Source organism: Diprion similis, chromosome 1 (assembly GCF_021155765.1).
Source record: "Diprion similis isolate iyDipSimi1 chromosome 1, iyDipSimi1.1, whole genome shotgun sequence".
Lineage (NCBI taxonomy): Eukaryota > Metazoa > Arthropoda > Insecta > Hymenoptera > Diprionidae > Diprion > Diprion similis.
The window spans coordinates 13,633,626-13,649,737 of NC_060105.1; the positions used below are offsets into that span (position 1 = coordinate 13,633,626).

The 16,112-nt window shown below is 35.8% G+C and overlaps 1 protein-coding gene across 1 annotated transcript in view; it reads right to left on the reverse strand.

Moving 5' to 3' along the window:
- Nucleotides 1-13,700, reverse strand: part of LOC124407119 (protein Star-like) — a 28,090-nt gene extending 14,390 nt beyond the window's left edge. The window contains exons 1-2 of the mRNA XM_046882959.1: nt 12,617-13,700; nt 4,101-4,295 (exon numbers count right to left, since the gene is read on the reverse strand). Coding sequence (XP_046738915.1) covers nt 4,101-4,295; nt 12,617-12,783 — 362 coding nt within the window. The 5' untranslated portion in view covers nt 12,784-13,700. The remainder of the gene's footprint in view (nt 1-4,100; nt 4,296-12,616) is intronic.
- Nucleotides 13,701-16,112: the final 2,412 nt, after the last annotated feature.

Here is a 16,112-nt window from a genome sequence, read left to right on the forward strand (position 1 = left end):
TTTATTCAACGGTCAAGTGTAACAAGTGCAGCTTAAAACGATAAGTCTAAATAAATAACTTTATTTTACACAGTCTTGTACTCTGAACATTAAATTACCAATTAATAACACATGCCGCATGCTGAGACCTACGGTGCAAAATTGAAAATATATTATTCCGGAGAATTTGCGTAAACTCTAAAGTAAAAGGTACAGTACATTTAATTTCATGTCGATTTTCCTGAAACAAGATGTGTTCCAGATATAACAGTTTGATTTTGAGCGTAAGACGTATTCCAATAAATAATTCAGACGGAGCGGTGAACAACTGTGACTGAAGTTAGAATATTCGTAAGATGCTTGTGAACTTCATTGATTTATGATGACGCTGCTAGTGGATCGGACCGATCAGAAATTTATACAAATCACTATAAAAATCAGACAAAATGTAATTAGGTAACTATGTGAAGAAGTAATTAACGTCATGTAATATCAGCTTTCGTGTTAAGTGCACTAATTTTTTATTCAAATCAATACCATTTTTATACAATCAAATGGAAATTTTCATTCTTTCTTCTTCCAACAAAAACATTTTGAGAAGTGCAATAACAAGTGACAGAACTAAATTCACTGGAGTAACCGTTTAATTTTCTTGAAGCAGGTATCATCGATAGTGACTTCTTGTTTTACATGTTGCATTACCCATACGTACAGTTGGGTGGTGATTCCATTTCATATTTTAAGTAATTTTACCGTAGTTCAAGTTTTGCATATTTTTTCCGTTTAATTTTCTTGAAACAGGTATCATCGATATCTTCATTGGTTCGATTCTTTATTTACACGTAGCTCAGAGGATCTATTTTGTGTAATCACAAGAGCTCGTTATGCAGACGACAGTGATAATTAACATAAACCGGTATAAAACCACCGGCATGATCGATTTTCGCCAAATTTACAAATTGATTTTGCGACTGGATAAAATATAAATAAATAATAATAATATATTAGAAATAATTCTATGATCAACAGCGTGCCGAGCGTGACCAGCGTAACAGTGTCAGTGGTGGCCACATATTAGTGGGCGACCATTACGGTTAAACTGTCAACATCGGCAACGGGCGGTTATATTATTAACTGCTCTACCCAACGTCCACTTTTTTATTGACTCACTTCGTAACTTTATGACAATATGTCAACCGAATACGGATTCAAATTCATGCCAAAATTAATAGGGGGGCAAGATTTCGATGGCAAATATCTGTCTTTAAAACTTGAAGTCGATTGATACACGCGTTCGATCGGAATCGTGTTCACAAGGCGCTATGGTGTGGAGAAGAAGAGAAATATTTTTTTCATCATCTTTGATAGTTTATAAATGTGGAATCACTTTACTGATTTCAATCAGGCTTTAAGGGGTCTACCCAACTGACGAGTAGAAAAAAAGGGTTTTTTCAAGAATTTTTTTGATAAGTTTTAACGGTAAATATTGATATATGCTTTGTTAGGCTTGATAAATACACTCTCGAATTACATGACAGAAATTTTTTTATTGATTTTAATCACTTTTTATACACGAAAATCGTAGTTTAAAATCAGTGTGAAAAAATGTAGGTCTACGGTGTTGATGATTTCTCGGAGATGATTACCGTGAAACCAAAAAATCGAACGGTTTTAGATTCAGCATGTTAATGGCCTTGGAATGAATCATACGATTTTCGTGCATAAAAACTGAATAAAATCAGTTAAAACAGTTAAAACTTGTTAAAAAAAAGTGCTTGAAAAAACCCTTTTTTTGCTCGTTGGTGGGGTAGCCCCTTAACACTGAGGTCAGGTGAACTAAGTGTACCAGCCATGTAAGTCTCATTTGAAAATATTCGCGCGTTCCTCAGATAACGCCCTGCTTGTACACGGTAAGCTACGGAAGTAATGAGGCCGAGTAAATATTCTTGGTTAGCTTTCAGCACTAAGGCAACTTGGCCGCGATTTGCTGCCGCGAACCCTTGTATTAGGGTGAGCCAAAAAAACTAACCTATCAAATTTATGGCTCAGAAAGGACCTATATACCGAGAAAAAAAATTCTCCCGCTTGAAAAAAAATTCAGCTTAATTTTAAAAGGTGCCGCTGGCCATTTGAACTTTCCCATTTAAATAACACGTAAAAAAAATTTTTTTATTCAAAGTGCGATAACTTTTTAACTATTTGAGATAAAATTTTTTTGTTTGCATATCCTTGTAGGGCATTAAATTTTCTAAAAAAAATTCTGGACGCGTAATTTCTAAACTCAAGAATTCGTATTTTTACAGGCCGTTGAAGTATGAAATAAATAGCAATATTATTGCACCTTTTAAAATTGAGATAAATTTTTTTTCAAGCCGGACAATTTTTTCCTCGGTTTATAGGTCTTTTCTGAGCCATAAATTTGATAGGTTAGTTTTTTTGGCTCACCCTACTTTTTATGGAAGAGGCTTTCCATTCAAAAGCATGAGGTCTAGAACAGAACAAAGTAGCACTGGGCTGAAATGACGATAAGCGGATGATATTTCCCAACACAACCGACACACTTCTATGGGGCTACATGATTAGTGATTACATTACTACACGGAGGGAAAAAAGTTGTTAGATCAACCGAATCGATTTAATTGGATGGAAAATTGTTGCTTCAACTATTATTTTATGATTATGAATATACCGTAGTTAAAATAATCAATTCTGTCATGTCAAATCAACCAAACAAATTATTTGAACTATGCGATTGATTTGATTGAAAATTAGTTGGCTTCAAATTATGTATAGTTGTGTCAACTCAATGATACGGTTGAAGAAGAAGGTACTTGCGATTGAATGTGCGCAATCGTTTAAACTAAACAATTTGATCCTCTTGAATCAATCTCTACATGTGATTTAGTAAACAAATTGATTTCGTAAAAATAAGTGTTTTTTATTCTTTCCGTTCAAGCGTTTACGTTGATGAATACGTATGGTTAAACAAAATGTGCCTTTTGTCAGAAACTTTTGGCGAATGAAAGAAACAAATTAAGTTTCTTAGCCTAAACAAATCGACATCTTGTAGGTACCACTTGTGCCGTTGATCCCAGTCAGCAAAGTTCAACCAATTGCAAATACTTTTGTTGATTCAAATTTATGTATCAGTCTAAAGAACAACAAAGTTGTTTCTATACAAATAGTTCAATAAATCTATCTCCAATCACGAATAGGCTAAGAGAGTTAGCTACTTATGAATATTTTTTGAAACATAAACGAAATATTTACGTCAAATAAATATTTTGTTTATTGCAAGCATTTCGTTCTTTAACTGAACTCTGTCATCGGCTTTTTTACTGCTTTCAAATTGGTAAAATACTCATTAAATCCTTGCATTTTTGCACAAAAGCTCTTCCCGCGTCACCTGGCAATATCTTCTTATCACTGAGATAAATATTTCTCGTCATCTAAGTGAGCCAAATTTAACCCGAAGTCTGTACGATAGTTTGACGGACAGGATATATATTATGTAAATAAATATGCGACTAGGTAGGAATGGTAGAATGATATAGGTATTTGCGAGTGGTCCCCAGTTCGAATCCCGAACAAATTCTTGCGTCGTCTAATCGAACACTGAAAATGCGTTTAATCGGATGGGCGAAAAAATATTTGATAACAATCATAAGTTATGATCAAATATTTGTTGGATTAAAAAGTAGGATATTAAGATTAATAAAGTATTTTTCGTATAACTACATAATACAGGTCCCTCAACTTGACGTTGACTAAACATCCTTGTATTTGTGTTAAATAATAATTCTGTCAACAGAAGTATTTTTCATTTAGTTAGAGCAGCTTATAAATTGTTCTAATAAACAAATATTCATTTCGCCACCCACAACGCCACATTTAGTTGATTGAAATCATTTTTTTTTTTTTTTTCTTAACGACTTTTTTCTCCGAGTAGCCGTTGATTAATCCAAGCAATTGCGAAATGCAAGGGCTCATAGCTCCCTCGGCGAAAAAAGTTCAGGTATATTTCGCTGAATGGGCAAATCTACTAAATGAGTGATTGAATATTTCTAAAACAGATCGATAGCAGAATTCGTATAATCAAGAAGAGATCATGAAATACGCACCTCCTATCGGCATCTTCGCTCCACACTAAGAGTAAGGCCATCGCTGTGGAAAATGCAACGAGGAAAGCGAGACAAGGAGCCACTCGTCGACACCAAGGCTTTTTGTCACTCACTGAAGACGAATTGGGTAGGGAAGACCCTGCTGCAAACGAGGTTACTGAACTAGCCGTGCCTTGCGTCCTTGGTGGGTGTATCCTGCGAAAATAGAAAAAGGACAGTGATGGGGGTTATCTTGGAAATCTTACATCCTTCAACCGGCATAGGAATGAACCCATTCGCTTTTCTGTACACTATAGTGTATAATCCTGATTATCGTTTTTCATATATATATGTCGGGGAGCGCGGTCCAGGGGCGTCCATTGTTGCTCTTGCAGGAGCTACGTTTACACTTAATCTAATCACTAATAATAACAACACAAATAATAGTCTTAATTCACTCACAAAAGTCTCTATCTCTAATATAGTCCGTTTCTATTTCACTAACAGTTAACTATTGCGTACAGGGCGATGCGGCAACGAATCCACCCTGCCTCTAGAATCCGCTCAATATATTTCACGATTCTGCACCGATCTCTAGCTCGGTTCCAATGCAACTGCCACTCAAGACAGCATCTTCTAGAGCTGTGGCTACGTTCGACAAAAGGCTCTGCATCTCAGAATCTTTCGCCTCGCACCTCCCCTTACGCCACTTATAGGCTAAGGGTCTATGACTAATCTAAATATTAACCAAATGTCTTTCAATGTTATAAACATAGCGCGAGAAAGCGCGTCCAGAATATCGTGCGCCGACATATTTATGTATATATAATTGTTAACTACAGGGGTAAAATTTTCTGACAAATCAAATTCCGCTATTTATTTTGTAGAATTATTATCACATTGCGAGAAGAATGTAAATTTTGAAAAAAAAAATACATTTCTGAAACACGTCTAATACATCTGAAAATCGCCCAAAAAGTGTTTCTTAATTAACTGAAGGCAATTTTAGTCAATATTTTCATTCCAAAGTGGACGGGTTAAGGGAGGAAACCAGTTTAGGAGTCCGAAAGTTTGATGTTTTTTGTCAATTTCTATAAATAGGGAAACAGGGAAGAAATAATCAGAATTTTTTTAAACTTGGAGGATATTTTATTCATGCATTGAACTACACTTTGTAATTTTTTCAAGTCATTTCCGCCGGAAATAGTGGAGCTAAAAGCTGCTGTCGATGGACGATCGCCATCCGAGTTTTTTGCTGGTGGGTATTCCTAAATTCACAATTTTTATCTGTAATCATTACAATTTTTTTTCTTTGCATTAACAACATATTTCCCAAGAATATGAACCTAACTCTGGGATGATATTATTACTAAAAATATTTTTTTTAATCCATAAATGGTAAAGAAACATGGTAGAAAAACATGACATTGTGTTGAAACATCTCAAAAACAAGCAATTTTCAACTTTTTTGATCACAATTAGGTTCATATTCTTAGGAAATAGGTTGTTAACGAAAAAACTTCTAATGATTACAGATGAAAATTGTGACTTCAGGAATGCCCACCAGCAAAAAATTCGGATGGCAATCGTCCATGGACAACAGCTTCTAGTTTCACTATTTCCGGTGGAAATGACTTGAAAAAATTACAAAGTGTACTTCAGAACATGAATAAAATATTCCTCAAGTTTAAATAAATTCTGATTATTCCTTCCCTGTTGAAAAAATTCACAAAAAACATCAAAGTTTCGGCCTCCCAAACTGGCTTCCCCCCCTAAGGTTATGTAGTTGAATACCCTGTCCATTCCTCGTTATTTCTTACAAGGAATTCAAAAAAGGATTACAAAATGTTGACTAACAATTTTTAGTTCGTGAACATTATTTGATGTTTTCTAATTATTTTCATCAACTATTGTTTTGATCTTGATTTAAATATTATGAAACATTTATGAAAACATTACGTATTGCCCCAAGGACTGTTCATTAAAAACAATGATTTACCAAAAAAAAAAAAAAATGCGACATATCATAAGAAATATTGTTATGAGGGTTTCATATTGTTTAAAAAAAAACGTTCACTAAATATAATTTCATAAGAATGATTATGAAAATAATGACTCGATTAAATAAAGGGTTAAAAACGATTTGATGTTCATAAAGCTTTTTTATATACAATAAAATGTGCGTTAGCGAAATTTTGTGCTCGATCACCCAGCATCTTTGCCTCGACCGATTTTTTGCTTCGCAATTTTTTTCGTGCAAACAGTAATGACAGCTTGTATGCACTCATTATAAAAAGTATAGTGTATGACGCGGGCCAAAAGTTGGCGATTGCTACTCATGCGTTTCAAGCTCGTTGCAATCACCAATTTTTGTCCATAGTTACATAGTATACTACTTTATGACAGTACGATTCAAGAAGAAGTCAGTTGTATACTCACTTTCGTCAATACATCTGTTTTCGCTGACGATGAGTTACAGGCATTTGAGATTTTAAGGTTGATATTGAAAAAAATTTATGGCCAAAGATTGGACTGGGATGAAAATCTGAACAAAATCATAGATTTGCCTCATCAAATAAACAAAATCAAAAATGGTCAGGGTCGATCACGATTCAAGTTGACATGGAATTTCCCATACATCATATATGTTTATATCTACTTAACTTAATATCCCATGTGAACTTAATGGTTGAATTACCCCTTAACTGCCGAACCGGGGTCCAAATGACCCCACCCTACTGTACATGTAATTTAAAAGATCAATGTAAGAGGTATTTTGTTTTTTTATTCATACCCTAGTTTCATTTGTAGCTGGATAATATGAATAACTTTTTGAAGTAACCTCTAAATGTGTCCTAAAAAATGTTAAGTTCAAATATTCAATAGCTTATTTAGAATAACAATTATTTCTACTGGAATCATTCCAACCCTAGTATAGCATATGTGTGATTCCAGAGAGTTGTGGCATCTAAGGGTCGATAGAATTTTCCAAATATATTATTTGCCATTTCTTAGACTTTTCAAGCATAAGGGTCATTCTCCGAATTAATGAAACACCTTTGTACCTCACCTTAATTATGGCATCAACTTGTCAAATATTCAAAATCGTACTATTCTTCTTCCAATTTGAAACGGGGTTTCAAAAACAAACAAAAAAACATCAAATTTGACGTTTTTGTTAAGACACCGTGGAAAATTAGCTTCATAGTACAGAAAATCATTTTTCATTAAGTGCGAACTAATCTTCTCCCAACTTTATGTTTCTCTAAAAAAATGAAGAGTTTCTTACATCAAAATATGTCGTTCCCAAATTGGGCAGCCGATGAATTCCAGTTAAAAATAACAAATGTAATTTTTTGTAATGATTTGTATTTAGCAGTTGATCAACTGACTATCAAATCTACTTCCGATATTGTCGAACTTCTCTTCCTTAGGTCATTAGCATAAAACAATATGCTGCATACTTCTCTCTAAATTTTGTGAAGTGAAATGTCACACTTCTGGAGTAAAAACAGAGTCACTCCAACGGAAAAAAGATTTTATACAACGCGAGCATGTCTTGCGCGTTTTTCCATCGTGTTTTCGGTAAACAAATTACCCGTTTCTATGATGGTTGAGTGAATCTGCGAATGCGCATGCGCGGAGTATAGAGAAGACCAAGGACTTAAAAATGGATAGTACAACAGAAAATGTGAAGGAGGAAAAAGGGAAGAAAGGTAAGTTTGGATGTTAGCCGAAAACAAATTTGGACACAAAGTAATGATATCTCTCCAAAAAGCACCTCTGGCACAAAAGCCTTTCAGCAACTACATTAAATGTGGTCATTACGCACAAAAACAGCTTCTCTGATAAATAATGTATACATTCAATCACTTTATCCAAATAATTGATTTCAAAAAACTCTATAAACAAATAAATATACGCATTGTTTGTCAAAAAAGATTGAAAACACATACTATTGCCAAGTAGGTACATGTTTGTAAATTTACAATGCAAGCATAATTGAAACGAAGTATAACTTCCTGGCCGAGATATAAGCAGAACATACTGTTTGTGCCTTTGTCGCTCAGGTACAAGTGTGCTGCCGTTGCTTTATTGCAAGCAAAGGATTGATAGTTGAAAATCCAGGGGGCCTTTTCAGAAAAACACCTCCAGGAATATATGAAATTTTATCATTATTGTTTCATGTATGCATCATGTCATGACTCAGTCTACCCAGGCGCGGCGCAAAGTATGGTTCCGAGGTGTGGAGCTGAGTAAAGACTTGGGGGGGGGGGGGGGGGGGGGGTGTACTAGCATAAAATAACACCGTTAAAGTTTTTAGTCTTTTCTATACAAAGTTCACGTTTATTTCACTTTGATATACCGAACGTTGCTCTTCTGTAGTTGTTAAGGTTGATGGATTCGTTGAACAGAAGGTCAAGATTTAATTCTTCAGTTACAGCTTGCTAAATATGGATTATAGCTGCATCACTTTTATTCAAGTAATTAAAACAAAATTTAATTCTTCCAAGCTGCAAGTATGTAAGGTGTGAAATTCTATACCTACGAGATTTCGAGGTGTGGAGTGCTCCACACCCACCATAGTGGTCTAGCCGCGCCTGGGTCTACCTATGGAGCGTTTATGTATAATTATATGTTGACTACCTCTATAATAGGGCAATTAATTTGTTACTTCAACATACTGAATAAAGCATCGACATTCGCATCGTGCGCGAATCTTACGTTTTATACGCATGTAATTATATCCAATCAATTCCAATAAGTACTTTCTTTTCATAAAAAAAAGATCAAACTACGACATTTTATTGGAAACATATTTCATGGCCCAATTAGATGACGTGCAAAAATCGCAAGATAAAAGTCAATCGATGAAGTAGCCTTTATCAGAGCTCCGGTAGCAGCGAACTTTTGTATTGGTTAAATCCAAAGGCGCACCTACTTATCTTGGGTATACCAATCGACGTGCACCGTGGATCTTCTTCAATTTCTAAAAAGGCCCGCCAATTATCTCTTGCTAATTTAATTTTTTGTCCTGGATTTTCAACTTCACTAGGTAGCAATTGTCAACCTTCGCTTGCAATCACGCAGCGGCAGCAGGGTTTGGTAACACATTTATGCTTGGGTGGCAAACGAGCAGACAGTATCCGTTGCTTATATCTTGCCTGGAATAGCTATTTCCGTATTAAGGGCGTAAAGTATTACGTCCGTGATACGAACTAGTATATTGTGTATCAAGGGCCTAAAACGTGCTTTTTTAAACAAAGTGTTGAAATTACACGAGGTTAAAAAGTCCGCTTGGCTTTTGGTGCACACCATAATTTTTTCACACGTATGCGAATTTTTTTTTTCCTTTTTCAATCATGTTATAAGTGCATAAACATATTTTACCTCAATTATTGGTAATTTTCTTGAAACTATTTAAAAATATTTTAGCTGGCAAAAAAATATTGAAAATGCCAGCTACTCGGCGTAGTGGGAATTTATCATTTTTTTTTCTTATTGCCCGCCTGTCTGAAAACGGTCATTTTACTCCCGCTTAATGAGTCAAAAAAACGCGAAAATCGTGCACGCGTTACAAATAGTATTTTTCGATACTAGTGCGCGAAGTTGGCATTGCCAACTTTCGCACGTGTATCGAACTCTATATTTTGTTACACCTGTAATGGAAAGTCTGACATAACAAATTGAAACCAGTCAAAGAATGAAAACGTCCGATAATCTTGGAAAAACGGACTTCCAACAGACCATCTACACCGCCAGCAATGTGCGAAGAATTTTTTCTCGCACCGCTAGCAATGCGCGAAAGTTTTTCCCGCACATGTGTATAAAAGACCACTTTCGGTGTTTGTAAATGGTGCATAAAAGTAGACTTTCCATGCAGGTGTTACAAAAAAATATTTTCCGTCCTACGTAGGTGTAAAACGAGATTTTATGATCTCAGGGCGGATGTAAAATCCCGTTTTTCGTGAAAACGTAAAATTAAGTTGCAATCACGCTTTCACTCTAAATTAACACACATGTACTTGGCAATATTACGTGACGTTAAACTTTTTTTCATACCTAATCGACGAGGATATTAATTTCTGTATAGTATTCTCTTGAAACGATTTTTTTTTTTGCATGAAGCAATTGAACGCACATGTGTTTGTGAAAAAAATCGGTCCTGAGCTGCCGAAGATCTAAAATTCACCTACAAAAAACTGAGCGTTGTTCTGCGGAAATTCAATGTCAAGAGTCTTCTCGATTGAACTTCGTAAATTTAGAAGCGTCATGTTCCGCATCAGTAGTCAAGCGCGCTTATCAACAAGACTGCTTGCTGTGTACTCGGTTGCCTATATGCCGGCGCTTAGCGGGATTTTTCTAACCGGTCGTATCTCGCAAACGTGACTTCGGTGACCACATGTTCCCTGGGTTAATTTATTCAGCTTGACCGCCTCTATTATCCCTATCAATTTAGTCACTTAGTCCTGGGACACCCTGTATATATGCATAATCATATACCGGGAGTCTCTGGTGAAAGTGCCGACATTGAGCCATACGGTCACCGCCAGCGCCAACACGTGCACAAGTTTTTGTTCGCAGCATTTGCCCGCTACGCTTGGCTCACGTAAAAGTTGTGCGTGTGTTGCGCTGGCGGTGACTGCATGGCTCGGCACTTCACCAGAGAATCCCGGTAAACACATGTATATGGGACGGGTTTATCTATGCGTAGGATATATCATAGTGGTCGTAAGTCAGCGCCACTCACAAAATTATTCTATAGCGCTCTTTTTAAGGCATTATACCAAGTTTCGTTATTCGATGCAATTACAAAATTTAATACAATGATTTGCAAATATTATAATTCTTTTAATGTAAGATTATAATGTTATTATGAGTCATTCCAAAAAGATTTTAAATCTACATTTGTACGGTCACTATGCGACTTCTTGAAATTCTACCTAGATTATCCAGTAATCTGTACGTTTTATTTTGATCTTGAAGGAGCAATAGAGCAAACACTGACACCAAAAGTCTCTGTGTCTTAATCATTTTTCTAGGATATCTGTGTTGTAAATGGTTATTATAGTTGTTTTCATCGATAAGGGTACAACAATGAATTGTTTTCGTGGGATCGGTTTTAGTTTTAACGAAAATTATTTGTGAATTTTCTTTGAATCCAGTTAAACCCTTTTGATGACAACGCTTAAAGTGGCTATCACTTTCGTTCCGGAACGTTAGTCGGACTGGAAAGATTCTTTTATGGCAAAATTTCTATTTTGCGAGTATGTCGATTCAAAGTTATTCAACTCAGTCTTAGTTGAAAATCTAGTATACATTTTGCATTCTAAGAAAGTTGTAGTTTCACGAATATTAACGTATGAAAAAATCGTAACTCCTAAACGGCGATCGTAACCACTTAGCGGTCAAGTGAAAACGTTTTGTCATCAATCAATAAAAATGCACAACAAATTCAAGCAACGACTTATGATTCCAAAAAAATGGCAGTTTTTCTAAAGCCATTCACGTAGCACATTAAACTTGGTTATATTTTCAATTTGACGACAAAAATTAGCCAGAGATTCAGTTTTATGAGAGATAAATTCCAAATATCTTTTTCACTGAGAAATACTTATAATTGTTTATAGTTAATAGAAAGTTCTAGTAATATAGACATTGTTAAAATTACGACTTGAATATTGTTGAAATTATAAGAAAATTTCTCACAAGTAAGTATTTAGCGGGTTTATAATTGTCAACACTACATTTTTTAATTATTAAAGCATTCAATCTGTTTGTTTAGTAAATCATATTGTTTCAGTTGAATAAAAGCTGAACTAGAAATGTCTCTCGGTATTCTGAACAGCTGGTGCAAAATCTGACAAAATTTGTCAAAGTCCATTTCGTACAGCAGAAACAGTGAAAAAATCGGAGACTCATTTGGTGAGGGTCGGGGATAAACTTTGTTCACATTCGTTCGGACACCTCTATATATTGTTGATTTGAAGTCTGTTTATTGATACCATCATTTTTTTCCTTTTTTTTTAATATCAATCTCATCAATATCATTTATTGAGGAATAGAATTCAACTGAAATTAGTCAAACCATATTCAACTGAAGAAGCTAGTGGAACCTTCTTGGTGGAGAGCCCATAAGCGATCGCCTAGACTGCCTAGTGTGTAAGCTAGTCCTGATTTACTTTAAAGTTAACTTTTGTAAATGATTCAATTCTATTAAAAATGCTTTCAGGATCAAGTCCGTATCTTTGAATGCGGCTAAGAGAGAACGATGAGAAAGGGGCATCTTTTTTCAAACTTGGATTTAGGATATCTCCTTCGGAGAGTATTTTTTCTTTTTGCTGTGTAAAACAGGATTTTCAGGTGAGGCCGGAAACAGATGTTATCTCCACAAGAAATATTCTAACGTGTACATTTAATAATGATGAATAATTTGAGATAATTAGAATAATACGTGTTTTTATCATACGAAGATGGTAGAAAAAATTAAGGAATTAAGTATCTACGCTGACAATGAGTTATAGAAAAATACCTACTTTGTCTTGTTCTCTTTGTAGTCCGCCGGTTTTTTTCCTGGGTCAAGATAATCCTTCGGTATGGTGTACAACGAGGGAGTCATCCGATTTCCAGAATCTTGATCCGCGCCGGAATTTCCGGTTGGTACCGAGGCTACGGCCATTGACGATGAAAATGGAATTACCATTATTCGATTCACCGCAGCAAATATATGCGATGCGGCACCGAGGAGCTTGTAAATTCCTGGATAGCCTCTGTCGCGGTTTATCTTTACTCTCGAGTGGGAACAAAGAGACCAGCAACAATGTCGCGGGGTTGGTTTGCCGGGATTTTCACAGTCGTTTCGACACCCCAATGCGTCGGTCGTCTGCGCAAGGGAGTGCAGACGCCAGGATCTTGGGCCAATCCGCACTCATTAGACTTCACAAGAAACGCAAGTTTCGAGTACGTTATGTGTGCTACGCTAACACCTATGCTTAAACTTGCTGTATTACTGAGGCATTGACCTTTCGCTCCCGACCCAGAGTAAAATCAGGTAGGTATCATACACAATACCGCACTTTCGTGTAAACTCGTCACTTCTTCACTCCATGAATAACGCGTCGGTGAGCCTGTCACACACCAGATCGACACAGGCTTGCCGGTGATAAACGAGAATGAAAAACCTCCGCGTGGATTGACAACCAACAACTACCGCTCCATAAAACCAGTCAGCCTCGTGCCGGCTGTGTTCCACTGCAGCGTAATGACTCCCGCGTCGTTCCTCGGTCTTTAATTCATAACTTGACACGAAGAGCCGGCAGCCTGCACGTCTAGATGCCTGGGTTCCTCGGCATACTTGGTTCTACGACGCGCGGACGTTCCTATGTGTACGTTGCGGATGTGGTAGCGTACGTCGCAGCGTGACTCACCCGCGTTAGGAAATCATCCCTGCCACATCCTTATTGCAGATCGTTATAGCGTGGATTTCAGCCTTTTCGTATCTGAGAAATATCTTGTCCTTCCCCCTTTTCATTCGCTCTGCCACTCGGATCTGGCTTCTGGCTCGCTCGAATGTCGACTGCCCGGCACCTGGGCCCATGGACGTGACGAGGCTGCTCTCGGTACAATGCCTTCGCCTGTACGTATTTAAGCGACGATGTATAAAGCACAGATGTGTGTATACGTGCGCCTATTGCTTGACGTTACTATGTTTGTGTGTACCCATATACCGTACACAACCACACGCAGTGTATCCTCTCCTTCGTTCAATAGCCTCGTCCTTCTCTAGCCCCAAGAAGGGGAGCCCGGTGCCGATCGACGCATCTCGCTCTACCAGGGGTTTATAGGCAAGAGGTTCTCCTGCTGCCCAAGTCGTGTCGCAGCCAGGTAAGTCAGTAGTTCTCAAATTAATTGTACCTGTCTGGTTTTAGTTTTGTAGGCTGGACGGATACGACGGACCAGCCAGGTCGTCTGAATCCAAAGTTAGATAGATGGAAAGAACCGTTGGTAAATATCGTGCAAGAATTTTTGCGCCAACGATAGTCAAGACTAATCAAACAACATTCGTACCTTGTTATAGAAATGATTTTGGACAAATTCCAAGCTGAGATATCAATAATTTGAGAAAAGATTTGATAGTAGACATTTTTTTAATCATTCAATTCTAGTATTTTTCAACCAATTCTAATGCTGTAAGCTCATTTCGCACGCTTACCAGATTCCCTTAAATTATCTGAAAAACACTCAAGAAATCTGATATTATAGTATCAATATAACCTATAAGTGCTATTGTTAACGAACATCTGTTGCGCCGTACTTAAACACATCTATTTTCATTTACTCTGGAGATAATGTATTTGATGACTACTGCTATGAATTTTTGCTGAAATTGGAACATTTTGTATTATTTTGTAGAAAATTGAAAATGTGGACAGTTTTTCATAAAGAATTGTGAACATTTAAAAAAAAATTTAATGTCTTGTAGACTTATTACTGAAAAAATACAAATTTTCATGAAAATTGGCAAGTTTTTATGAGAAATTATGCGTATTTACAATTTTTCGTACAAAATTATACGAAATGTTCGAATTTCTCTGAAAATTCGTAAAAAATCCTAGAAATCATTTTCACCAGGGACGTAACTACGAGTATTCGTAAAATGTTTGGAGATCAGTAGTTCGATGATGAAAATAAACACAGGCAACATTAGAATCGGTCCAAAAACATCAGAGTTTAATGATTATGAATGTTCTAATTATGAAATCTTTCTCAAATTTTTATATTTCTTTCGCCGAGTGACTGGTATTCAATTCTCCTGTCAATTTTAGTCAATCCCTTCGGCTGCACACCGAGGTCAAAATGACCCCATGGCACCTTCACCGTGAATTTCATATAAAAACATGCGAACTAATCTGATTTGATCCACTATAAGCAATGAAATATCGTAAATATAGTTAATTCATTCTTTTTCCAAAAAATGAACTGCACTCACTCGATTAAATCCTTTTTTTTTCATCGGACAGTATCTTCATATATATATATTAGGGTGGATCAAAAAAAATGAAAATTTTTGTTGTCAGTCCCCGTGAAAATATCGTTTAAGATAACGAAAAAAAAAATTCTGTCAGAGTTTGAGCTCTTAATATAAATATTAAGGGGTGCCTATTTGCGATTTTTCATTTCCCATTTGAATAACAAATTTTTTTATGTGTTTTTGTTTTGGAAAATTATCATTCAACAGCGGATTGCCTTATCGTAAAGAGCAATACATATTTTTGTAGGAAATTGAACGATCTACAAAAAAGGTTTGTTGCGATTTTGTCGTAAATCTACTCGTTCAAAAGTTGATGAAAATATAAATTTCGTACAGTAGTTTACGTTAAAAACTTATTTCTTGTTAAGTAATTGGAAATTTCGGGAAAATTTCGATGTTTTAGTAAAGAAGATAACATGAACTTTGAGCAATATTGTATTTTTTTCATTTTTCAACGATTATTTCATAGTGGTAATCACAAAAATCGTCAAATTTAACATAACTAATTTTTAACTTTAAGTAACTTTTGAACCAGTAGATTTACGAAAAAAGCGCAACAGACCTTTTTTGTAGATCGTTCAATTTCCTACAAAAATATGTATTGCTCTTTACGATAAGACAATCCGTAGTTGAGTGATAAAATTCCAAAATGAAAAAAAAAAACGTTTGCTGTGTTATCTAAGCGGGAAATGAAAAATCGCAAAAGGCAACTTTGATTATTAATATTAAGAGCTAAAAGTTTTACAGAACTTTTTTTTCGTCATCTTGGACGATATTTTCTTTAGCCCACCGTAATATATATATGTATATATATATATATTTTAAATACCTGTGTCTTAAGAGTTACTCAGTCAATTTTGAGTTCAAAATACTAAAAATTCAGTGAGTTATGATTTTTTGAATAGATTATGGATTTTTTTTCATATTCCAAATTTCATCTTGCTGAAAGTAACTAATTTTCCTTTAAATATGATGGTTAAATAGTATCCCACGATTTCAAC